Source organism: Ochlerotatus camptorhynchus, unplaced genomic scaffold, assembly GCF_037179485.1.
Source record: "Ochlerotatus camptorhynchus isolate MF236.1 unplaced genomic scaffold, CSIRO-AGI_Acam_v1.1 ptg000213l, whole genome shotgun sequence".
In the NCBI taxonomy this organism is placed as follows: Eukaryota; Metazoa; Arthropoda; class Insecta; order Diptera; family Culicidae; genus Ochlerotatus; species Ochlerotatus camptorhynchus.
Window position 1 is genome coordinate 676,463 of NW_027040703.1, and position 26,942 is coordinate 703,404.

Here is a 26,942-nt window from a genome sequence, read left to right on the forward strand (position 1 = left end):
GATCAACACCAGTGCAATGGAAAATTCCACAACGCTACCGGCTACGATGGTGTGGCTTTTCAAGTAGCCATCTAGCAGAGCATTCCGCTCGAACCCAGCTCATCCTCTGATACTGCTGCATACGGCACAGTATTTGGCTGGAAGCGAATGCTTATTCAACGGGCAAAGTGCTTACGTCGGATGTCCACCAGACTGCGTGTTTGCATCATACAACAATGTACCTTTTCGGCTGCAGTCTACAATGAGCAGCGAGTTTGTTGTTTTTCATCACTTCACACTGCCAGATCATAGAAGTCATCAAATTATTTTAAAACCATTGGTTTTGGCGGGCCGGTATGTTCGTGCAAGCGACATTTACCGCCTTGACCCTAAGTACATTATATCAACCTTAACAATACCACCACTTGTTCTTACTGTTTATCTGTAATGTGCTGTCTCTGAATTACGAATACAATAAATATAACACAGTATCATCTGCCTCTGCCATGGCAGGACGGTCGAAATCATAATCTTTTATTTATTAAATCACAACGTAGGAAAGGGTCCTGACCGTGCGCGATCAGCTTCTTTTTTCGTTTTTGGTCAATACTTTTTTAGGTATATTTTTCCAGTCTAATTTTTATCGAGATGAAGTACTTTGAAATAGTAATGTTTCGTGTTAGAAAATTTCTTGACTTCCCTGGGCATAGAGTATGATTGGACGGGTTCAAACCCCGTCCACCTAAACATGCCCACAAGCAGTCTTTTGAACTATTTTTTTCAAATTGTTGAAACTATAATGTCAAATATGGAACCAGAAGTAAAACTGCATATTTATGGCGACTTCAATCAACGAAACGCAGACTTTATTACAGACATTGAAAATGAATCATTTTTACTCCCGGTCGTAGCTGAAGACGAAGCATTACAATTATTATTCGACAAAATATCTTATTTTGGTCTTAATCAAATAAACCATGTAAAAAATCAACAAAACTCATATTTAGACCTTTTATTTACAAATTGTACTGAAGACTTCTGTGTGGATACATCATTAGCACCTTTATGGAAAAATGAAGTGTTTCACACAGCAATTGAATACTCAATCTTCATACAAAATTCTTCTTCCTCCAGCGACTGGGAATACGAGGAAGTGCCGGAATACCGTAAAGCAAATTACGAAGAAGCCAAACGTAGACTATGTACAATAAATTGGCAAAATTTAATAAGTATTGAAGGAAATGTCGATACTGAAGTAGAAAAATTTCACTTAATTCTACAAAACCTAATCTTAGAAACTGTACCATCAAAAAAAAGAAGACAAACACAAAACAATAAACTAGCCGCATGGTTCAATCCACAACTGAAAAATTTGAAGAATAAAAAACAGAAAGCTCATAAACTATACAAAAAAGAAAAAAACTGAAACCAATTTGCGAAACTATGACAACTTATGCAACCAATTAAATACAGCCACCAACTCTGCATATGAGGACTATAACCGCAAAGTCGAAAATGAAGTCAAATCATGTCCTAAGAACTTTTTTAATTATGTAAACACGAAATTAAAAAGCAGCAATTTTCCTTCGCGAATGAATTTGGATGCAAATGTAGGTGAGAATTCTTCTGAAATTTGCAGTCTCTTTGCAAATTTCTTCCAAGAAGTATACACCACATTTTCGGAAGAAGATCGTGACCGCGATTTCTTTGCATTCATTCCTGAAATTTCTAAAAACATCTCTGTCAACCAACTTTCTCAACATGAAGTCCTCAATGCACTAAAAAACTTAAACGCGTCGAAAGGGTCTGGACCTGACGGCATCGCACCCATATTTTTGAAAAACCTTTCTGAAGAACTCGCATTTCCTCTAGAGCGTCTTTTCAACATGTCTCTGAAAAATGGAAAATTCCCTGAAATTTGGAAATCATCTTATTTGGTACCTATTTTCAAATCAGGTGCAAAATCAGACATTCGAAATTATCGTGGAATTGCTATTATTTCTTGCATTCCAAAACTTTTTGAATCAATCGTAAACGGCAATATTTTTCAGCAGGTGAAAAATCTAATTACAAGTAAACAGCACGGCTTTTTTAAAGGTCGTTCAACTACCTCTAATCTTCTAGAATATGTATCTTTCATTATTAAAGCGTTGGACAGTGGCAGCACGTTGAAGCGCTATACACCGACTTCAGTAAAGCATTTGACCGCATCGACATACCATTATTAATCCTCAAATTGCAGAAAATAGGAATGGAGCCTGGACTTTTGAATTGGCTTCAATCATACCTAACACATCGTAAACAAATTGTTCGCTTTCAAAATAAACTTTCAGAACCAATTTCAGTCACCTCTGGGGTACCCCAGGGTTCTCATTTAGGCCCACTTCTTTTTATTTTGTACATAAACGACATTTCCTACATACTTAAAAAAATAAAATTGCTTGTATATGCAGACGACATGAAGCTCTTTATGGAAATAAGTAATTCTAGCGATGCAGAAGAATTCCACACCTGGTGTAGTAAAAATCTACTTCAACTGAACGTAAAAAAAATGTACTGCAATAGCATTTAGCAGAAAAATTGAAACACCGCATATTGAAATATCATTAGGCAACCAAATAGTAGAAAAAAGCAAAATTGTAAGAGATCTAGGTGTAATCCTAGACTCCAAACTAACTTATATAGAACATTATAATACTATCATTAGTAAAGCAAACAGAATGCTAGGCTTCATCAAAAGGTTCAGTCATAATTTCGAAGACCCATACACTATTAAGCTTTTATATACCACATATGTAAGGCCAATTCTGGAATACTGCCACCTAGTATGGAATCCATACATTTCCATACACGAAGAACGCATAGAATCTGTCCAAAAACTATTCCTTTTATATGCTTTACGTAAATTGAATTGGACTGCATTTCCATTACCATCTTATGAAGCGCGCTGCATGCTCATCAATATACAAACACTTAAGGAGCGCCGCCAATTTGCAATGCTTTTCTTCATCAACGACATTATTTCAATGCGCATAGATTCGGCTGAAATTCTCGCACAATTAAATTTTTACACACCTTGTCGATATCTTAGAACACGGAATTTATTTTCAGAAACATCGTACAGAACAAACTATGCAAAAAATAGCCCAATCAATCGAATGATGCGCCTATATAATTTGCATTGCGGAACTATTGACATCACTATATCCAAGCAGCAAATACAAACTAAGCTAAAACAGAATAGAATTAATGCATAGTATGTAAGTAAACATTGTAATAATCATTGTATGTAGTCTACACTGGCTTGACGAAATGGAAATAAATAAATGGAAATAAATTTTTCTTTTGTCGCTCATCATGTGTGCTTTGCTTCTCAGTATCTTCTTTCCAAAAATAAATGGATTGTTTATAATGTTTAGCAACCTTCTAGTGAATATATCTTGACTAAAGATAAAGTACATATACTAACTCTGCCCCACTCTGGAGCCGCTTCCCGAGCAGGAGAAAATAACTAATGAATAACTAATTTTGACCTGATACCAAAATTTGGTGTTGATCAGCATCCCGAGCAGGAACCGATAGCTAATCGATAATAAATGAATATCTTAATGTGATATGATACCAGATTTCTGTATGTATGTATATCAAAACCTTGTTTTGCCATTATTCAGTTATCGAAATATTTTGTAAAACATCAAATGAATACCAAAATAACAAATATGTATGAAAAGGGGAATTTATATAATTTCCTTCAATGGAATCTTCCTCACTACATTTCGAAACAAATTATTCTTGAATATTGTAATGTTAACCAACTATTCCAATCATGCATGGCGTTTTAATCAATTAGATGTTTTAAAGGCATTCTAGATTGAAGGCAACCAACGGTAACACAGATTCAATTTGTTGAATATTGTTACTACCTTCATTGTGCTTGGCCTCATATTTATACATACATAGTGGAGTGGATACCCAAATCGTATTGGGAAATATGAATTGAATTATTTTACAGTTCAGTGATATAACATAATAAAAAAAATCCCTATCCTACTATACAGAGAATATACAATATTTGTATTAGGATGGTTCAAATAATCGATTTTGTTTATTTTCCTGACGTACAATCACAAAGTGGACCTCGGCAAAGCTGTAGCTGAGAAAATTTCCTATACGTACATATAGCAAGCATTTTTTGATATTCCGTGTTGAGTATATTCATCACTGCGGCCATTTCTCAGATCTATTGTGATAATTATAGGAGCAGCAAACTTACCCGTAAAGCGTGATGGCGAAATACTAGGAAAGAAACGGGTAGGAGAACAAAAAGCTTACTAGCAGTATGAGATCGAAACCAAATGAATTCCGGTTTTGTGAAAATAATAAGGACCTGATTCAGAATCGATTGAGCAGTGTGGATCAAAATCGAAAGTTTGAACCACCCTGGTATTTTTATTAAAAAAAAAGTGAATCATCTCATAAATGGAACAATGAAACAGAAGCTATGCTTCACAAATTAAGATAAATTGGGAGATTATAATCATGATTAAGACATAATTATGCACGGAAATATCAAAATTCCAAACAACAGTTGTTCTTCCTACATCGACAGCAAACTTATAAGGAAGCCGCAGTCTCGCTTCAAGTGCAACCTTAATGCTCAGTGAAGATGCGTCCGGATGAAATTCAACACTAATTTCTACCCAGTTCAGTCGGTGCATGGACGTTTCACTTTCTAGAATGCTTGTTCTCAGCTATTCTAAAAGCTCTATAAAAGAGGGCTTGTCAAGCTCATACAGTCATCAGTTTGATACGACTGCGTGAATAAGCTACATCTAACAACGTGTTACCGAAAATGGCTTCGAAGGTAAATTCATTGTCGTGAAATTATCAATGGACAGATTAATTGAACTATATTATTCCCAGCTGTTGATATTAGCCGCTTTGATTGTGATAACGAGCGCTGCTTCCCGTCGCTATGATCAACAACGTCAGGCGTCGTCCTCAAGCCGGAATCAACAGCAACAGCAAGATCACCGGCCGCAACATCAACAGGATGAAGATCAACACTCAGATCCAAATTACGCGTATAGCTATGCCGTTCGGGACGACTGGAGTGGGGACTGGAAAAGTCAACACGAAAGCCGTCACGGTGACCAAGTTCGTGGTCAGTACCGAGTCATGGAATCCGATGGTACGGAACGTATAGTGAACTACAGCGCCGACGATCGAAACGGATTCAACGCCGTGGTACGCTACGAGCCGGAACGGCGTCAGCATCCAGTTCCGGTAGAGGCTGTTGCGGTTCATGCGATCAAAGTGTACCCAGTTGTTGATGCACCAGAGCATCGTCAGAACCGTGAGGATAATAAGGAGGCCACTTCCAGTATGCACATCTACCAGCAATACTCTCCACAGCCGTGGATGATTTCGAACAAGGTTCGTCATAACTGAACGGCGAATGGAGAGAATTTTACCGGCTGTGTACTGATGCATCATGATATAAATCGCTTTGAGTAGTAGGTATAAGTACTTACTGAGTGAATGTAAATAAATTAATTGTTATAAAGCAATGCACAACAAATTTCCAATCATTTGTATAAGGACATCATCCCGTAACGCGGGTAGATAATCTCTTCAGGGTGCGCTACGGTAAGATATACCGAGCTCTGCTGTTATGTGTTTCTTTTCGATTGTTATCAAACCCGGTTTGCCTATTTTAATGGGGAAACAAGATGTAAACGATGATTGGGACTAGAATTTCGATTCATGGTAGCAGCATCAGTGCAAAAGGGGTGCGTATTTGAAGGAAATGGAATGGAAACTTATTTGAGTTTTACAGCAGGTGTCGCTAGTGGAAACAAATTGATTTTAAACTGGATTATTGTTGGTGGTTTTCATTACTACAGAAGTACACAGTTCGAAAAAGAAGTGTAAATATCTGTTACATATGATGCACATAAATTGATCGTAATATATCAAACAAGTTTACACTATAGATCATGTAAAGTAATTAGACATTTCCTTAAATAATCCAAAAATTGTATGCTACATTTCTTGCAAGTTGCTATTTTGGATGAAAGAAATACAAGTTTACATGAATGGATGTTAACATGTTTTCGGTTCTAAGATCAAGTAATTTGGAAACATAATCAAATCTCATTAAATTATATTTTCGAATAAGAAGTTGTGACCTCAACCTTACACTTTTGGTAATCCATTGTAGCTCACCGGAGACCAGTTCCAGACCAAACACCATACAAATTTGGATTTTCGACTCGATCTTCTCGAATTTGAATGAAACTTTGCATATGTGTTTGTTATGGACAATAATTGTTTTTTTTTTTTCAAATATTCGGGTATTTTGGATTTTGTCATTTTTTTTTTCAAAATCGCTTTTTTGATATTTTTCAATCAACTGTAGCACGAAAATGTAACTTCTGATCGAAGTGACGTCTGAGACAATGTTGTTAAGAAAAGTAAGGACTTTAGGGAAGTTTTTTTTTTGTTGTAATTTTGAGCAAAAATCTAATAAAGTGATAAAAACTCAAATATTGAAAAAAGTAAAATTGACGACATACTTTTTGAGATACTTGAGTTTTTAGCATATTTTTAATTTTTACTCTTACTAAAAAACGGGTACATTTTCCAAGAAAAACTTTATTTGTGTCTACAACTTTGTCTCAGACGTTATTTTGATCAGAAGTGCCGTTTTTGTGCTATAATTTATTGAAAAATCACATAGACGTAATTTTTGCAAAAATACTAGATCCAAAATGACTGGTTTTTTTTCAAAAATGTGAAACAATTATGCAATGTTTTATGAAAATCAGAGAAGGTTAAGATGTTACGATTCCTCATTTGGCATGAAAATGCTCAAAATATACGATATGTGTGTGAGTGGCATAAGTGTTATCAAAACCTTCTTTTAGTCAAATATTCCCTTCAAACACACACACAATCATAAATCATGTTAGAGTTTTGTGTCAACTTCATTACTCATAAGTCACGTTTGGTGTTAGTATTGAACGATAAGTGTCCCTAGTAGCACCCTTGTTATAAATTGGTCTTGGAAACGTATATACGACTTATTTCAGTTATAAACAAGTTGCTGCAACTTTTTGGAACATAATTATGCTACTTGGGGTTAGTACACTGAAGTCTTTTTTTACACGGTTTTTTTTTACGCGGTGTTTTTTACACGGGTTTTTTTACACGGTTTTCCACGATTTACACGGTACGTTTTTAACGATTTCTCGACAACGATACAACCTATCGACTTGATTCTAAACACATTATCCGTTTCAAGCTATAGGTAATCGAATGACATACTTAAAAAAAATCACAATTTTTGGTGTAAATACAGAATTTTTTAAATATGTCTATATGGACCATATCATGCTTTAATTACAAATGGCATCAAAATCCGATTTTTTTAAAACATTTAAGCATGCGAAAAATCAAAATCTCGTAGTTTTTTTTTACACTGTTTTTGTTTACACGGTACGTATCCCCCGTGTAAAAAAAGACCTGAGTGTATTGAAGCATAAGGCGCTACCTCATTTGGAAAGTCGTTTCGTATAGTGCCGTTTGGCATAAAGTCAAATAGCATAATGGTAATTTCGAATAACGATTATTTGGCATTAAATGTACAGACAAAATAGTTAAGTGGTAGTCAATTTTCTAAACTTTCCTGGTCATACGGTATAAAAATGCATGCATGGGAGGCATAGAACGCTCTTAATTAATAACAGTGGAAATGTTTTAAAAAAAACACTACGTTGGGAGAGATGGTCATCAAATGATTTATAAAAAAAGAAACTGTATATTCTCTGAATATTTATTAAACAAGGGAATATTATTTATGTGTAGTCGAACACATTACAAAATTATTGACATTTTAAACAGTATGTGAATTCCGCTATACATTCTCAACTCGTTTTTTCACCAGCCAATACGTTGAAAGACCCTCTGATGAAAACCTTAGTTGCACACTTTTCACAGACCGTTCTGAAAACTTATATGTAACCCTTTTCAATCACAATAAATTTAATTGGACTGAAAATTTGCTACTCTACAAGTGCTTTCATAATCAAAGTGCCCCCTAGAATGGGACATAGGGAGGACATACAATGCATTTAATTTTAAGTGAAATTTCGCTCGATAATATTAGGTTGTTCCACTTAAAAGACTCTCTTTCAAAACATATGATTTTCTATTATTATTGAACTCAGAAGGCACGATGCAAATGAGACGAACCTCATTCATCGTCATTCCTAGCACACTGCACCATCTAATCCATCCTTAATGCTCATCTCGTCCATCATACAACGCACAACCCGCACTTTACCTCTCTTTTTTGAACGGATATGACTAACATATTTATTGTTTCTATCGGAAATGACTTCTAAATGTACTTACCTTTCCATGCGTACCGGTAGATTTGATGAAGAGTCACAATTTCAGGGTGGTCAGAAAATTTTAATTTTGGAATTCCCGGATTTTTTTTTCGGTTTTCCCGGGGAAAATCTTAACATATTCCCAGTTGTTCATATTGAGCAAGAAACGATATGTAAGAAAATTTCCAAGATTGGTTTTAACATTTGTTTATCGTCTCGAAAAAATCTTCGTGAATTGGAAATTAAAAAAAAATCAATCTGGAATTGAGAAAATATTCAAAATGTGGGATCTTGGAAAAAATAGACTTCCACCTAACATATTTTCATGACTTTGAAACTTGAAAGAACATTCAGGGAACTAACAATGTAAAGATTTGTTTATAGAATTCTGCCAAGAAAACCTATGGAAATGTGGGGTAGATTTAAAAAGAATCAAAGTGTTAATCGAGGGAAACAATCTAAGGGAGCTCTGACCAGAATAGCAAATTTGTATATAATCCTAAGAAAATCTAAGATAAATTCCAAAATATATCTGGGAAGAGATTGGATTGAATTCCTAGGTGATTCGGAAGTGATTTGTATTTGAATATAGAGGAGGATACCAGGGTTTAAGGAGAATTAAAAAAATAAACATAATGTTGACGATAATTTCAAACGAATAGTTTAAGAAACGAACTTCAAAGGAATTCATAATAAAATATCATAAAGATCATATTTTGAGGAAAATTAAAAAAATAGGACAATTTAAATGAAATTCTTAGGAAATTATGACTTGACGTGTCAGAAAAGAGTCGGTCAAATTGGAAGCAGTTTTCGTCGTATAGTTTCATCGAAGAAATTGAATAAGTATTCAACAGTTATCAGAATAAGCGCTGTCAATGGAGGAAATGTGTCATCAACGTAGAATGGTGCCATTCAAAAGGACACGCGCACATTAAGATATATGTAAATGTCATACCACGCCCAGCTCTACGATTTTTGCCAGGCTGTGTTGAAACTTCATCCAAGGTTCTTTCTTCAGGTTTTTTTTTTGTTACGTCGAAGGCAATATCTATGAACAACAAACAGCGTACGTATCTTGTTCCGTATCGCACACCTTGATGATTAGGACTTACCCGGCTTCCGAGCAACACCAACAGCAAAGAGTGCCTATAGCATCAAAAAAGTAATAGACAACACTCCGAAAGTAGCTCGAAACGCGATAAAATTCATAAGAGGCGCGTAATTTAAGTTGCTAAAATGTTTTCCATCATTTTTCCATTCACGCCCAATTCTGCCACCTCCTGCTTCCTCCTCTCGTTGTTTGGCTCGGATTGTTTGGTATACTGATCCACAGACGGTCGTGTCACAAGTGTATACAGATTGTAATGTTTCCCCGCGTTTGTTTGAAGTTGTTTATGAAACTGAGTTTCTTTTCCGTCCACATTTTTCCCGTGGCTCATCCTCCCCCTCAACTAGGCACCAACCGGTCGGTCGATGGAAAGAAATCAAATTTCAAAATATTTGTCAAAGAGATTAAAAGTTAATTATTGTGCACACTGCTGTCGCCGTCATCGTCGTCGTCAGCGACAGTATCGTCACCGACATCATCATCTAATTCGAGTGTCGCCAAATATCTGGGAAAGGGAAAGTTGTATACGTTTTGGGCTCGAAATTGGCCGATGCTGGTGCCTTGATTTGACGGCGAAAGAAAAAATCATCGATATGATTTCACTTCTAACAAGTAGTCGAAATTCCTATGCATAGGAATCGATGCGGAAAGTGGGAAATTGGTTCGCGCTTGTGCAACTATTTTGCCGGGAATCATATTCAATGCATTTGGAAGTGGTCCAGCAGAAAACATCGAACCTTGAACAAAATCAAATAAATCTTTGCAAAAGAAAATTTAGATCAACTGAACTCAATGAAGTGGTTTTCTTTAGCATGGTGACCACCAAATTATTTCCCGGATTTTACTCAGAATATTGGTAATTTTCCCGGTTATGCGATAGACAATGAAATCAAGCATTAAATCGAATGCGATTAAGCTGAAAGAAGCGCTATAATACATAGTAAATTGGAAATTACGAAGGTAGCAAAAATTTTCTTGAATTTGAATTTGTTTCTGCGTTCGAACTATTCAAGATTTGTCTGTTTTCGCTCAAAACTCTATACAGAATTTATTTGGAATATTCTCAAAAATTTCCTTTAAAATCAAATCTCTTCACCCTACCTATCGACCCATCAACTCATGAACCGAGGACCAACGGTTTTACTTCTCTTAAGAAGGAAGGCGTGATCAGAGATTTTATGCGATCGGGAAAGTAAGCTTTGAGTCTAAGATAACACAGATAACAGATCACTGGTTCTATCAAACTTTTCTACTTTCTTGTTTCCTAAAGCCATTGTTATATTGGGTATGTTTCCTTTTCTACTAAAGGCCAAAAAAATAACCGCTGCCTTAAACTAAGAAGGCATTGAAAAATAACTGTTTAAAGATAATCATATTTTTTCAGCAGAATTGCTCTACAATACGTCAATTTTGCAGAAAATATGAGATAAGATTTGCATTAATATGTTGTTGATCTAGATCTCCAAAAGCTCATGGAAGCATGAACTCGTATAAAATCAAAGGGTATCCTGCAAAAATTTAACCTAAATGTTGTTTTGGTATGTTGAAAAAAGAATAAATCAATACGCAGTATTGAAAATTCTTAAAATCTTCCAGGAGTTTAGATCTTGAAGTTTTTTATACCCAAAACATTTTGTGGATACAAAGATGTGTTACCAAAATATTTAAATTGTATTGGAGATATTGTACAGGTTAATACATATCTTGTTCGATTTTCATTTATGGGTATTTTGAGTCTCCGTTCGAAACATAATTTAAGATTATCAATACGATTATTCGACTTAATGATAGAATGGGTAATCCTTCGGGAAGCCCCATAATATAATTGCTCAAGTAACAATTTTGGTTTTATCATGGTTTTGAAAGGCCTTATACGCTTAGAATTGGCTTAAAGACCACATTGAAATATGAAATGTTGCTTGTGTGGTTTGGAATAATAGGTTATAGTAATATTGTATTATTATATATTATATTATTATATATTATACTATATATAATAGTAACTTTAACACTCATTGATCATCCGTGACTTATCCCGGTTAGATTTAAGTTCATAATAATGATGATTACCCCTACGTTTGAGCTGGATGATTTATCTCTAAAATAATCAAGTACATTGACTTCAGCATGAGAGGTATGGATTCAGATCTTTATATTTTACAGGCTAATCAAGGTATTCTACGATATCCTGACTAATCTTGTGTGTCTAATTAGCACAAAGTGCAGAAATTATTTTTTATTTATCTCTGGACTAATCATCTCATTTTTTTTTAAGTTCGTTGATTGTGTACGGTGTCGAACATTTGCATGACAAGCATGATCGGGTATGCAAGGAGTTTGAGATCGGACATTTTATTAATTGGCATGAATTTGCTTCTCTATCTTCAAGTAGCTTTGTGACAAGATATGTCTCGGTTAGGCTTTATATTAACACTACTTTACTCGGAAAACTGTAGCAAAATAACCAAGTTCATCCAATGACAACCAAAAGAAATTCTAAAAAAATACTCTGTAAGCTATCGTGGTAGCTCCACATGCTCCAACAAGTGAAAGAATAGAATAGATTTGTTTTGTAATTTTGAGTGAAAGCATAATATGAAAATTGTAAACAGAAGTGTAAACAAATGAATATAATTATGTATATTAAAAAATTGATTGATTTCATGTAAAATTGCTAGTTTTATAAGGGTTTAAATGATTCTTGAAGATCAAATTATGGCCTACAAGACTATGATAAAACCAAAAATGTTACCTAGGATGAGTATACATTATCTTTCCCGGTGCAATTTGGGTTTTCCCGCATTTTTCCCGGCAAATCCGAATTCCCGGTTTTTTCCCGGATTTCCCAGTTCTCCCAGTTGGTAAAGGTAATTGAGTTACATTTTTAAAATTCAATTGTTGCAGGATCTTATCACACCAAATATGGAATATTTGTATTTCCTTGATGCATGTGTTAATGTCTGCGGCATCTTTTATTTAAAAAAAAAAAGTTTAATGTCATCAGCATAGATTAAAGATTTCAATTTCTGAAAAATGAAAGAGATGTCATTGACGAATAGAGTAAATAAAAGGGGTCCTCCCGAAGTGAGATCAACGTGATTTGATGCCTTTCCTTTTAATTTTACATTTAATGGCGATTAATTAAATATTATTGAAGGCATTTGTGGAGTATGGAATGAAAGCCTATTTTTTGAAGTTAAAATAGAAGCATGGGTGTGTCAATTCGATCAAACGCTTTCCTGAAATCCGCATATAAAACTTCTACATGGTTTCCGTTATCCATTGCATGCAAGGAATAAGCCGTGTTACATAGTAGTTATTCTGTTTTTAATTTGAAGAAATAGGTTTCATTTACAATCGCCTTGAAAAGTTTCGGGATGCATGAGATAATGACTATACCACGAGAACTACGTATGTTGAATTTTTGCCCGATTTAAAGATAGACACAACAAACGAGTTTTTTCCATATTTTGGGGAAGTTTCCGAATACCAGTGACATATTGAAAATCCAAAATAATGGAGCAGTAAGTTCAGTTGCTAAAGTTTTCACTTGCTGGATACGATCCAAAATATTCACGGGCACGGTCTTCTTCTGAAAACGTGGTCGACCAGAGCTCCGTTTATGTGTAGGTTACACTCAATTGAATGATATATAGCGTTTCTCAAATGATAAAGAGTCCATGCCTTCGTCAAATGACTAAGCAACTGATATCACCAGCGAATCCAAACACATAAAGCAACCAACGATACAGACAAATCGGTTGCTACGACTACCATGACAAACTCGCTCTGTAACAAAGCTCGATCGGAGTGGTAGAAAGATAACGATATGTTGCTTGCCTGCTTTGTTGCGATATTCATGGATGAGGACATAGCTTGATCTGAATCGAGAAAAGACATAACGAAAAAATTGCCATTAACACACGTGTATCATCTTCGGCTTTACTTCGTGAAGCAGCTTGCCAACAATTTGCTCATTCCCTTCTACTGCCCCGAGTAAACTGTTTCGCATGAGCTGCTTGTCATGAAAAAAAGGAAGAAGATTATATCATTATTGCTTTCCACTTCTGACATAGCGTTATCATTCGGTTCGTTGTTCGCTTGTCATTTTGTCATTTGAAGATATTTTTGATTCCTTGGATATACCCATTCAAAGGAGGTCTCCTTTGATAACGAATAGCTACTTTTCTCATTTTCATCCAAAATGTTCAAATGATTTTGAGAATTCACAGCACTGCTGCCGGGACATAATTCGAAAAAATATTACCTACTAATTCAGTCGAACACAAGTAGCTTAATTTCTTCAATAAATACAGCACAGAATTTTCATGAAATTTTGCTCAGAATTGTCATAGGGTTTTCCTCTAAAATCACCTGGAATTCTTCTTAGAATTCTCTTGAATTTTTCTACCCTTGGAATTCCAAGAATTCTGAGAAGAGTTTTCTTTGAAATTATACTCTAAAAATTCGAAAATCTTGGGATTTTTCAATTTGCCTTTGAATTGAATGCCCTCATCAGAACTCAGTTCCCTCAAAAATTTTTGGAGTTCTCGTAAGAACTCTCTTAACACTCTTCTCAAAACTTATTGAGAATATGGGTCATTCCAGCTCAAGTGGGTACACCACCTGTGGTCGATGACACCGATTTGAGCAAAACTTGGCCAAAACGCACCTTTTTTGATTTCGCTCTGAAGTACCTAGATCCCTCTCGGATACAACCCTGGATTTTCGAGATTTTTAAAAATTTCATCTTTCAGAAGAGATTACTCCACAACCAAATAAGCTATTCGTGATCTTAGAATGTCAATTTATTTTTTTTTTTTAATTTAGATTCACTTCGCAACCGATGAACCATTCTGACGACCATATGAGCACCCAAGTAACCATATAGTCGCAATATAGTTTGTATATTCTTACTTTTCTTGAGTATGGTTAATTGGGGAATCTGATAAAACTGTCACTTCTTGAAACTGATCCCTTTCGTATTTCTTTCATTCGCTTTTCGCACACGGAGGGCTCGGTGGACCAGCGACTTTGGACGTGAGCCTCGTCCCAGATCACCATGGCAATTCAATTCATTTCAATTCAATGAAACCGACCAAAAAAGGGCGGAATCATATTAGAAGTGGAAGTCTTGTCTCGTGAAATTTGGTTTAGCTTTCTGCGAATATATAGAAATATTAGGACTTAATTTTGGTTTTAATTCCAATCGGTTAACTGGCAACAAAAAATACCAATCTCAGGGCTGGTAGCGATCACTGCTGTCAGAAATAGTGATTTTAGTGACCATGTTGAATAAACAAGTGACCAAATAGTGACTAAAAAGTGACCTAAGAAAAGGTGCATCAAATAAATGTTTGATGTTTTAGACTTATTCAATAAGTATCTCATAAACGCTTATGTACGATATGAATCTTTAAAGCGAAAGATTCAATAGAAAGTTTATAACCAAACCCACGGTATTAGTCACGGTGTCTACTAACTTCAAAAATCTGGAAAACCGGGAATTCTCAGGAATTTTTTTGTTTTCTTAAAATACCTGGAAGTCTCAAAGAATTTAAAAATTATCTTATTAAGGATATTTTAAAGAAAATAATGAATTTTAAAATAAAACCATTTAATTTTTCTCGTTATTTTCATTCACACTTTGAACTTTAAAGATTCACAGTGGATTAATCTTCAGTAATAAATAAACTTAAAAAATAAATATTTTGTTTTTGTTTCTGAAGAATGGTGTCCTTCTGTGAAGTTTTCCGATGTTTTATGGAATTAGATCGAAATAATTAATATAGTTCACTGAAGTTCATAAAACTTCCCTTAAATCATCGACACTAATATAAAATTTATTCAATAGTCTAGACTTTCCTGGTGCTATTAAAACTGCCTAAACGATAACTGATTTTTTTTAAGTTCTCTAGACTGCCCAGTATTTTTTAAGAACCCGCAACTTTACTGAAATTAATTGATTTCGCTTGAAGTTTCGACAAATTTTCCTTAAGTATTAGAACCATTATAAACGCTCACTAATTTTCCCTGAACTTATCGATGCTTACTTGAAGTTCTCTAAATTTGTTTAATAATCCAGCAAATTTTCTGATATATATTTATGATTCCCTGACGCTTCTGACGTTTTAGGTTCAATCATAGAATTCTGTGAATACCCTATGATTCCACGGAACTCGCTGCAAATTTGCTTAAGTTAATGGGATTATTCTGAAGCTATCTGAGCGTCCCTTAGCGCAGTCGGTAAAGGCGCAGCTACAAAGCAAAACCATGCTGGAGGTAACTGGGTTCGATTCCCGGTCCGATCTAGGAATTTTTCGGGTTGGAAAATTTCTCGACTCCCAGGGCATAGAGTATGATTGTACTTGCCATACAATTATACTAATGCAAAAATGGTAGCAGGCATCGAAAGCTCTCAATTAATGACTGTGGAAGTGCATCTAGAACACTAAGTTGAGAGCGCACAATAAGCTAATATGCCATAAGCGATAAGCTTGAAATGCGAAGAAGAAGAAAGAAGATCTGAGCGTCCTCGAAGTACTCGGAACTTCGCTGAATATCATTAAACTATCTAAAAATATCTAAATTTAGTTCTCTGGAATTTCTTGAAGATATCGCTGCTTGCTAAAACTTCTCGGTTTTTAATTAAAGGGTGTCCACGATGAAATTGCCACACACAAAATTGATTCGCAAAATTCGAGTTTTCATCCGATTGCCATCAAATTTTCAGGGATTGAGAAATAACTATTAAACTTCATTTTACCATTTTACTCGTATTTTATTTACAGTCCATACGCAAATGCCCGCACCTTGGCCTTAACCCCGGCCATAAGATTCTGCACAACCTGTGAATCAACCGTTTTTTGCATGTAAACCCATACTTTCTTCAGTTTCTCGACTGTCTTCACTACCTTAGGTCGTTTAAGAAGGTGCTGCTTCATAATCGCCCAGTACTTCTCGATGGGGCGGAGCTCCGGAGTGTTGGGAGGGTTGAACATTTTCGGCACGAAATTGACCTTATTGTCCGCATACTACTTCAGCACGTCCTTGGAGTAGTGGCATGAGGCCAAATCCGGCCAGAAGATTGTTGGGACGTTGTGGGCCTTCAGGAGAGGAAGCAGCCGCTTCTGGAGGCACTCTTTTATGTACACCTGTCCGTTCATCGTGTCCTGGGTCACGAAAGGTGCACTCCGCTTCCCGCACGTGCAGATGGCTTGCCAAACCAGGAATTTCTTCGCAAATTTGGACATCTTCTGAGTGCGGACATGCTCCGGAACGCTGAACTTATCCTTGGCCGTGAAAAACAGGTTGCCGGGGATCTGTTTGAAGTCGGCCTTCACATATGTTTCGTCGTCCATGATGCAGCATTCAACTTTCGTCAGCATGTTGAGGTAGAACTTCCTGGCACGGGTTTTGGCGGACTTGTTCTGCTTCTCGTCGCGATTAGGGGCCTTTTGTACCTTGAACGTTCGAAGCCCAGCCTTAGTTTTGGCCTTCTGGACAAAACTTCGGCTTAGGTGCAGCTTCTTAGCCACATCCTTAACAGAGGCGTTCGGATTTCGGTTGAAGGCCCCAACTACGCGGTTGTGATTTTTGGTGTTGTACGGAATACTTTTTCCTTCACTTCTGGGCTTCCGATCGGTGGTCAACCGTTCCTCGAACCGCTTAATCACTCGCGACACCGTGGAATTCGCGATTCCCAACGTTTTAGCGATGGAACGATGCGAGAGATCCTTGTTCTCGTGATGAATGCGCAAGATTTTATCACGCACGAGCTGTTCTTTCAACTCCATTTCCGCGAGTTTTGATCACAGGACTTTAAAACATGCAGGATGTAAATAATGCACTATGAACTGAATCCACCCAAATTTTCATTAAATTCTACCCAACGGTTAAAAAGTTAGAGCAATTTCATAGTGTGGCAATTTCATCGTGGACACCCTTTAATGGAACTTTGCTGATGTTCTCTAATCAACTAAGCTAAATTTTCGCATTTTTTTAAGTTCTTGAAATCTCCAAGATATAACAGCCTTATATTCTCACGTTTTCCGGATGTTCATAAAATTTCCTGGAATTCTCTCGGAGCTTTGCTGAAGTTTTCGGAAACTCACTGAGCTTGACGAAACTTCTTTAAGCTTTCTAATATTTCCTTGAAATAATTTGAACTGCCTTTTGATTCTCTGAACTGTCTTGATGTTCTCGAAGTTTCCATAAAGCTCTTAGTTTTATTGAAGATCTCGGTTCTGCTCAGAAATAAATCGAATTCCCGTAAACTCCTTTAAATTTCCCTGAAATTCTTTGGACCTCTGCAAAGTTGATGAAACATTTCTGAAGTTTTCATAAATTTTCTGAAGGTCTCTGTACTTCCCTGAAATTTGCAGAACACCTTATCTTAAGGGTTCTCGATTTGTTTAACAGCACATCATGGGACTATCTTGAATTTATCTAAATTTACGATTATACATTTTCAATCTATCTAGCATTTCTGAGGTGCTTAGAACTTCTTAAAAATTTGCCCAATACCCATAAAGTTTTCTAAATTTCTCAAGTTCGCTTGACACCTGTGAAGTTCTCTGCAATTCTAGAAACTTCATAAAAGTTCCTGAAAAGTCTCGGAGGCTAAAATAACCGCTTTGAGGTTCTTACAGCTTCCAGTAAGTTTTTCATATTTTCAGCGTGTTAGCTTCCCTTATGTTCTTGCAGTTTGTTTATAGAGCTTCACTGAAATTCTCAGCATTACCTTTCATTCCTCAGAACTTCTCCAAAGTTCCTACAATTGTTGTAAAGTTAATGGGACTGAATTGAACATCTCTAATCTTTCATAAAGTTAATTACGAATTTGAAATAAATCAATTATTTTTTTTACTTAATTCCGGCACTTTGAATATTTTCAATATCTTGAACTAGTACATGGAATACGAAACTTCTTGGAGCCGGCGCCGGTGGTGTAGTGGTAAGCGTGACTGCTTTCTAACACCCCGATGGGTCTGGGTTAAATCCCAGTCGAGGTCGGTGGGATTTTTCTGAGGTATAAAAAGGGAAGGGAAGTATAGCCGTTGGTCCCGGCCCATGTGTGTTGTGAATGGGTACAATATCCTACGCAGGTGTGGAAGTTGCCTTCCTGCACATTCGATTGCCGTCAATGGATGGCAATCGATGTCCGTCGGTGATTGGCACTAGATTGCGGAACAGAGACCGACGTTAAATAAAGGAAAGAAGAAGAAGAAACTTCTTGGACTTACTTACTTGGAAAACTCAGGTAATTTATCCAGAAAAATGAGTAGACATCCGGCGATTAAACGTCCCAACGCAAAGAATAATCAATCTTGAAATAAATTCACGCTTAAACAGTTGAAAATAGTGACTTATTACAAGAAAATGTGACTTTAGTGACTTGGCCTTAAAAAAAAAGACTTTTTAGTGACTGACTTGAAAAAAGTGACCAAGTCACTAAAAAGTGACTCGCTACCAGCCCTGCAATCTGACAATTGAGGAGATCGATCGGAAAATAATGAAAATTATTAGAAATTAACTCGCTTATAATACTTATTACAGCCATCCCCGCCAAATGGTCGATTATCCAGTAAAATTAACAATAAAAACGGCAAAATACCAGTTGCAGCAACCGCAATTATAGTTATATACAGACAACAGACCATCCCTCAATGGTCAGTTTAAATGTATAATACCCTGATCCTGTTCTTAGCAAAATACACCAATTGTTTGACATGCGGTGTCTTTTCATAATAACGTTTTTCAATCAACCCAAAAAAAATGACTAAGATTCGGTTACGGCCATCAGCGATGCTAAATCTAGATTGATTCCAAGACCCACTCCGAAAGTCCCCCGAGAGCGGAGACCGGAGAAGGTACCGATAAAGTGCGGCATGCGGTGGTGCAAAGGAAGCCAATCGAAATATTTCGCCTTCATTCCGTGATTGAGCAATGCTCCATAACAATTTTGATGAATAAGTAATCGTTTTCAATAAAGTTATTATGACTCAATATGACGACAAGCTCAATAAGTAGCTAGCATTTCAACCGTCCCAAACCTCCGCCCCCTATCGGCGCCCGAACAATGGTCGTGCGATGATGGGCCAATCAAGACGACGAGCCGCCACCTCCCTAATAGCCGTATTATATTAACATCCACTTTGGCCGTTATGTTCTCCGCCAGAAGCCAACTGTGAAACTTCTTCCCGACAGTTGTTCCTGGGAACGCGGACGGAAAGTCACTCAAATTGACATTCCAACCTCAAGCTTTGGACGCAGGATCTGGAAGGGGAAATCAGAGGTGGGACCACCCGCCACACCCCATTAGTCGCTATTCGTTTTACGAGCTTGTTTAGCGGTACTGTATAAGAGCATTTGATTGCTTCCAGTGTATCACTTTATTATTGTTGTAATTATTGCATATTATTTCGTTACGATTATAATTTCACATTATACTTAAACGGGCCATGAATAGGGTCTCTTTTTTTTATGTGACATATTTTGCTCGCCGAGCGCTGCTATAAAGCAATAAGCGTATGGAGAATGGCAGAATACAATTCTGTGAGCTACTTTCTGTCGCCCCGGTGAAATAGCAGCTTTTCAGCAGCAGCAACAGAAGTAGAGTTGGTAATGGAAGAGGACAAACGATCGGAGGTGATGGGGAAATCATTATGAAATCGAAAATATTTCATAAAAATGAATTGATCCCCTAGTAATGCGTTTCGTTTAAATAGGAAATTCGCGTCGATGTTGGTGATGAAATTATTAGTGTTTTTTTCATTTTTCCCTTGCATTTTGGGAGCCCTCATTTCTTGCGCACAGGGCTTCCCTTTTCATTGTGCGTTGTTCCCGCGGTTCAAGGTATTCATCGTCCCTGTTTGGGCATAAAATTTGATTTGATTTTTGGGTTGTTCCCGGTAACGCACAAAAGAGAGTGGAATTTTGCAACGCTTTTTGTCATTAACTCGCGGAGGAACAGTTTACGTTGATATGGTTTGTAATTTTCGTTCCTCGATCATGTCGTTTTCTGAGAAAATATGTTCATTTCGACAAAAGGGCCAGTCCTTGTGGGTTTTTAAGTGTGGAGGTTTTATTTTGCATTGAACATTTTAATATGGTTTCTTTTCAGCAGAATTTGATATGTGTGCGTAAGTAAAGCATAGGATAGATCTATTGAGCATGCTGTGAGAGATGGATTCCCAGGTCAATTTTTTTTTTGTTCATTAATTTATTTGATAAGGTTCAACTGAATTAACTCTACAGAGCCGAGGATTCTTGGTCACTATACAATACATCTTAAAACTATAGTCAAAAGGTACAACACCATAAACACTTTATCTTCCGTTATCCAAAAAGCCTCCTCCATCAGAACTGGAGCCGCTTCCAGTGGTTTCATTGTATGGCAGTTACGCCATCGTGGGGAAAAGCGCTTTCATTGCAGCAATGGACGCAAAACGTGGTCAACGCTCACACACTCATCACGAAACGGTTGCTTTCCAAAGTCGACGACGCATCGACCGAAAGAACTGCTGATGAAGAACAATGAGGAGGACCACACAATGGTTGCTGTCGAGAAAACAGACGATCGCGTGGCGCACATCGAGAGTGGCCTGCTTTTGTCGACAGCCGAGTGAACACTGAGGGCCAGATCAAATTTAGAAAGCTCTCAATCAACAACTTTTTGTTTTCCTTGTTTTCCGTGCTGAACACCAATGCTACCGACGCCATGGAGGCAGCTCTCACACCCGGACCCTACCTATCGACCCATCAACTCATGAACCGGGAACCAACGGCTTTACTTCCCTTCGAAGAAAGGCGTGATCAAAGATGTTATGCCACAGACAATTCCAGCGGCGCTGACTGGCATTGAACCCAGGCCTGCTGGAGTGAGAGGTAATCACGCTTACCACTACACCACCGGCGCCGCTACAAAATTAACAACTGTTGATGTTCAAAAAACACTCATATTAGACTATCTTTAAATTTCAGACGGAAGAATGTCAAAGAAGAATCAAAAGAATAATTTGAATAAAAATCCATTCGATTGGTAACAGAGATATATACATTCAAATACAGATATACTACATTCAAATACAGATATACTACATTCAAATACAGATATACTACATTCAAATACAGATATACCCAGGGCTGGTAGTGCTGATGCGATATAATAATAGTGGCTAAAATTACGGAAATAGAGACCAAATAGTGACTTTTAAATAATAAATAAGTAACCAAAAGTAACATTTAAATGATAGCAGGACTGGGATCGATCACTGCCACAGTCTAAAATAGTGATTTTAGTGACCATGTTGTGGAAATAAGTGACCAAATAATGACTTATAGTTTTAAAATAGTGACTAAAAAGTGACCTAAGTAAAGAAAAGTAGTTGTTCTGATGGCACACCAAATAAATGTTTGATGTTTTAGACTTATTCAATAAATATCTCATAAACACTTATGTACGATATGAACCTTTAAAGCGAAAGATTCAATAGAAAGTTTATGACCAAACCCACGGTATTAGTCAGGGTGTCTAATAACTGCAAAAACCTGAAAAACCAGGAATCCTCAAGAAACTTTATTTTTCCTTAAAATACCTGGAAGGCTCAGAGAATTTAATAATTTTATTACTAAGGATATTTTTAAGAAAAAAAAAATTTTAAACACAAGCATTTATTTTTCTCGTTATTTTCATTCACACTTTTAACATTACAGATAGAGTGGATTAATCTTCAGCAACAAATAAATTTAAAAACCGAGACTTGAAATGTTTTTTTTTTTTTTTTTTTTTTTGAACATTTGAACTAGTTCTGGACTTAGAAGCGATAATAATTCAAAAAAATTCAAGAATCTGAAGTCAAATTCCATGTACAGTTTTAAAAGCTCGTGGAATTTTATTAAAATTTCTTAGGACCTCATTTCAAGGAAGTTCTGGGGAAAAAATCTTCCAGAAAAACATCAGATACAATCTGTTTTCAAGGTAGTTCTGAGGAATTAAAGATTTCTTGTGAAGCCTGATAGTTTTGAGTAGAATTTCAAGAAACCCTGAATTGAATTGAAAGTAAATTTTAATGAAAACTCTTAGTAATTTCTGAGGAGCAACTCCTTCTGAGAAAAATTCCAAGGGCCTTCTGAGGATAATTTCATAAAGTTTGTGGGAGAAAACGAATCCGAGGCATCAGTCCTTGGAATCGTTTTGAAAATACTAAAAGGAGGATTACAATCAAATCTGAGAATAACTCCAGAACATCTTCAATGGAATTCGGAAAATAAATTCAGGAGAGTTTGCCAAACAAATTCTGAGAAGAAATCTAAAGAATTTGTGAGGAGAAATGCCAATGAATTCTTAGGAGACTTTCAATGTGAGTAGAATTCCAAGGGAAAAAGTGAGATTCAAAAAGAAATCTGAAATGAATTCAATGAATATTCGGAGAATATTTCCAAAGGGTTTTTAATTGTGGTAAATTTCAAGATATTTCCGAGGAAAACTAAAAGAAAATTGAATTCGAAGCTTCATCGAAATGTTGAGGTATATTTCAATGGAAGTCAGAATGGACTATTCTGAGGTCTTCAAAACTACTTGAAAGTTCCCAAATTTGTTCTGAAGTTAATGAAACTGCTTTGCAGTTCTTTTTTGTTTGAGAAACTAGCCTGCTGCTCACAATATTTCTCATAAAATTTTTGAACTTTCCTGAACTTGATAGAACTTCCTAAAGTTTCCTCAATTTTTTAACGATCATAGATCTCTTCTAAAGGTTTAAAAATTCGCTGAAGTTCTCTAAGCTTCTTTGCAATTTATGTGACTTCTCTAATGTTAACGGAACTGCTCTGATGTTCTCTGTTATTTTCTGAAATTCTCAAAACTACTCTAAGGTTTTTGCAGTTTTCATGAAGCTTGTTGTACTGCGCTGAATTTAATTGAACCATCCTAAAAATGTATAAGCTTCACTGAACTTCTAAACTCATGGGAAGACGTTAATTAAATTTTTAACGTATCTGAAGCTATCTGAATATCTGGGAACTGCCTTAAATTGTCACTAATTTTCTGAAACTAATGGAACTGACCTCCCCCTGAAATTCTTCCAATTTTCGAAGCTTACTAAACTTCTTTCAAATGCTCCCGCATTCTGCTAATGTTCATAAAAATTCCTTAAGGTCGCGGATATCCTGTTAAGCTTCATAGATTTCTATGAACTTCTCGAAATGTTTCTGAAGATCACTGTCCTTCTGTGAAGATTTCAAAGTTTTAAAGCGACATAAGTAATATAGTTCTATGATTTTCTCTGAAGTTCTCAAGATTTTTCTGAAGTTCATGAAACTTCCCGTAAATTATTGGCACTAATTTAAAACTTTTTCAATAGTCTAGACTCTCCTGGTGGTATTAAAACTACTTAAACGATTATTGAATTTCCTCAAAGTTCTCTAGACTGCCCTGAATTTATCAGTATTTTTTAAGCACCCGCAACTTGACTGAAATTAAATGATTTGTCTTGAAGTTTCGACAATTTTCCTTAAGTATTATGATAATTATAAACGCTCACTAATTTTCCCTGAACTAATTTATGCTTACCTGAAGTTCTCTAAATTTGTATGATAATCCTTCAAATTTGTTTAAGGTAATGGGATTATTCTGAAGCTATCTGATCGTCCTCGAAGTACTCGAAACTTCGCTGAATATCATGAAACCATCTAAAAATATCTAAATGTTCTCTGGATTTCTTTGAAGCTTGCTAAAAGTTCTCGCATTTTTTTAATTAATGGAACTTCGTTGATGTTCCCTAATCAACAAAGCTAAATTTTCGCATTTGTTTAAGTTATTGAAATCTCCATGATATAACACCCTTAAAATACTCTAACGTTTTCCGGATGTTCATATTATTTTTTTTATAATATGTCTTGAGAACAAGTTAAAAAAATACTTCTATCTGACGTTATGCGAGGAATTAAAATATTGCTTTAATTTGGTTTTTGTCATTGTAAAGTCAATGTTATCGCAGTGCTTATTATATGTGTCCATCATTTGGTTCAAGGGTCCAAATTTGGCATAATTCGTACGATGACGATTTGTAGCAAATATATTTCTATTTCGTAAATGCCTGGATGGTGTATATAAATTTAAGGATGACAATAGTTATATTGAATCAATGCGATGTGATACGATATCGTTTACGAATGAAATCATAGCAAATTCACGACGCTCCTTTAATGTTTGGATATTTATGAGCATACACCGAGCTGTGTAAGATGGCAGAGGAAATACCGTCCTACCTAACTTTTATCACGTTCCAGAAATTCTCTCGGAGCTTTGCTGAAGTTTCCGGGGAATCTCTGAGTTTCTCGAAACTTCTTTAAGGTTTCTACAATTCCTTGAAATTATTTCAACTGCCCTTTGATTCTCTAATCTGTCTTGATGTTCCCGAAGCTTCCCTAAATCTCTAAATTCTATTGAGGATCTCAGTTCTGCTAGGAAATAAATGGAATTTCCATAAACACCTATAAATTTCCCTGAAATTCTCTGGGCTTCTGTGAAGTTCCTGAAATATTTCTGAAGTTTTCATAATTTTTCTGAAGGCCTCTGTACATCCCTGAATCGGAATATCTTAAGGGTTCTGGATTTTGTTTCAGCACATCATGGAACTATCCTGATTTTTTCTAAATTTACGATTATAGATCTTTAAACTGCTCCAAAAGTCTGGACTAAAGCTACGGAAACTGCTCTTAAGATCTTTTTTTTTTTTTTTTTATTAATTTATTTGTACAGGCTCAATCGAATAAACTTTACAGAGCCGAGTTATCATTTGCATTATACATGATTCATGTCTTAAATCTAGAGTTAAAGGAATTGAACCGATTACTCGCGGTCGTCTCGAGGTTAGTGGAGATTTACAATTTTTTGGATGGGGAAAGGGAGAAGGAGGTTTGAAATATGATTTATTATACAAATATTTAGTTAATCCTAAAACATGAACTTATTTCTATTCATCTTGAAGACAAACATAAAAAAAAACTACACGCACATTACACAAACTAAACACAAGGTTAATCAAACTTACAATCTAAGGTTAGTATTCTTAAAGTAAACATATATGAGTTTCATAAACTCCAGATCGCGTCTAGCCAAAATATCCCGAACTGGAACATTAGGTTGTCTACCTCGAGCCCGAAGGGAATCGCATAGCTCAGATCTGACTCCACGATGCTCAGCACAAGACCAAAGGATGTGATCGGCGTCTTGGTAACCTTGTCCACATTCACAGAGATTGCTGTCTCCCAGCCCAACACGAAACAAGTGAGCGTTTAACGAATAGTGATTGGACATGAGGCGAGACATCAGACGAATGAAGTCTCGACCCACATCCAACCCCTTGAACCAAGGACTCTTCGACACCTTAGGGATGATCGAGAATAGCCATCGTCCCAAACTTCCTTCACTCCATTTATTTTGCCAGCTGGCGAGCGACTGTTGACGATAAATGAAGAAAAATTCATTGTAGGCGATTTGTCGATCGTAAATATCGCCTTGCATAGCGCCCACCTTAGCAAGTGAGTCCGCCTTCTCATTGCCCGGAATCGAGCAATGAGATGGGACCCATGCAAAGGTGATGACAAAAGATCTTAAAGATAAAGCACTCAGAAGCTCTCGTATTTTCATGAGAAAATACGAGGAGTGCTTTACCGGCCTCATGGATCGAATAGCCTCGACAGAACTGAGACTATCCGTAAAAATAAAATAATGATCTGGTGCAAGTGAGGCGATCGTTTCTAGCGTATAATGTATTGCCGCCAGCTCAGCAACATATACGGAACAAGGAGCTTGAAGCATTCGAGAGGCGCTATGAAATTCGTTATAAATACCAAAACCAGCGGACGCCTCTATTAATGATCCATCTGTGAAGAACGATCTTGCGGAATCAACTTGGCCAAACTTTGCAGCGTAAATTGACGGAACAATCATGGAACGATGATGTTCTGGGATCCCACGAATCTCCCGCGTCATGGATAAATCAAAACTAACTGAATTGCCGAAGTCGGAGAAGCATACACGATGAGGATTATGCTGTGAAGGGCTGACATCCTGAGTTATGTACACGTAGTACAATGACATAAAACGAGTTTGAGGGTTTAGCTCAAGAAGCTTCTCAAAGTTTTCGATTACCAGTGGGTTCATAACTTCACAACGGGTGAGGAGCCTGAGGGACAATTCCGAAAACCGATCCGATAGTGGCAACATGCCCGCCAACACTTCGAGACTCATCGTATGAGTCGAGTGCATGCATCCTAACGCGATACGAAGACAACGATACTGGATACGTTCCAGTTTGATGATGTGAGTTTTAGCCGCCGACTGGAAGCAAAAACTACCGTACTCCAAAACCGATAAAATCGTTGTCCGGTACAACGTTAGAAGATCTTGCGGATGAGCTCCCCACCACGTTCCGGTAATTGTTCGGAGA

At 36.5% G+C, this 26,942-nt stretch overlaps 2 protein-coding genes across 2 annotated transcripts in view; one reads left to right on the forward strand and one right to left on the reverse strand.

Annotated features, from left to right (window-relative positions):
- The window catches only part of LOC135703419 (membralin), a 255,673-nt gene that overhangs the window by 66,639 nt on the left and 162,092 nt on the right, over positions 1–26,942 (reverse strand). The gene's annotated exons all lie outside the window — the stretch shown is intronic.
- Positions 4,723–5,459, forward strand: LOC135703358 (cuticle protein 19-like). Its single transcript, XM_065224552.1, has 2 exons — positions 4,723–4,843; positions 4,903–5,459. The coding sequence occupies exons 1-2, from the start codon at positions 4,832–4,834 to the stop codon at positions 5,428–5,430; spliced, it is 540 nt and encodes a 179-aa protein (XP_065080624.1). The 5' UTR covers positions 4,723–4,831; the 3' UTR covers positions 5,431–5,459.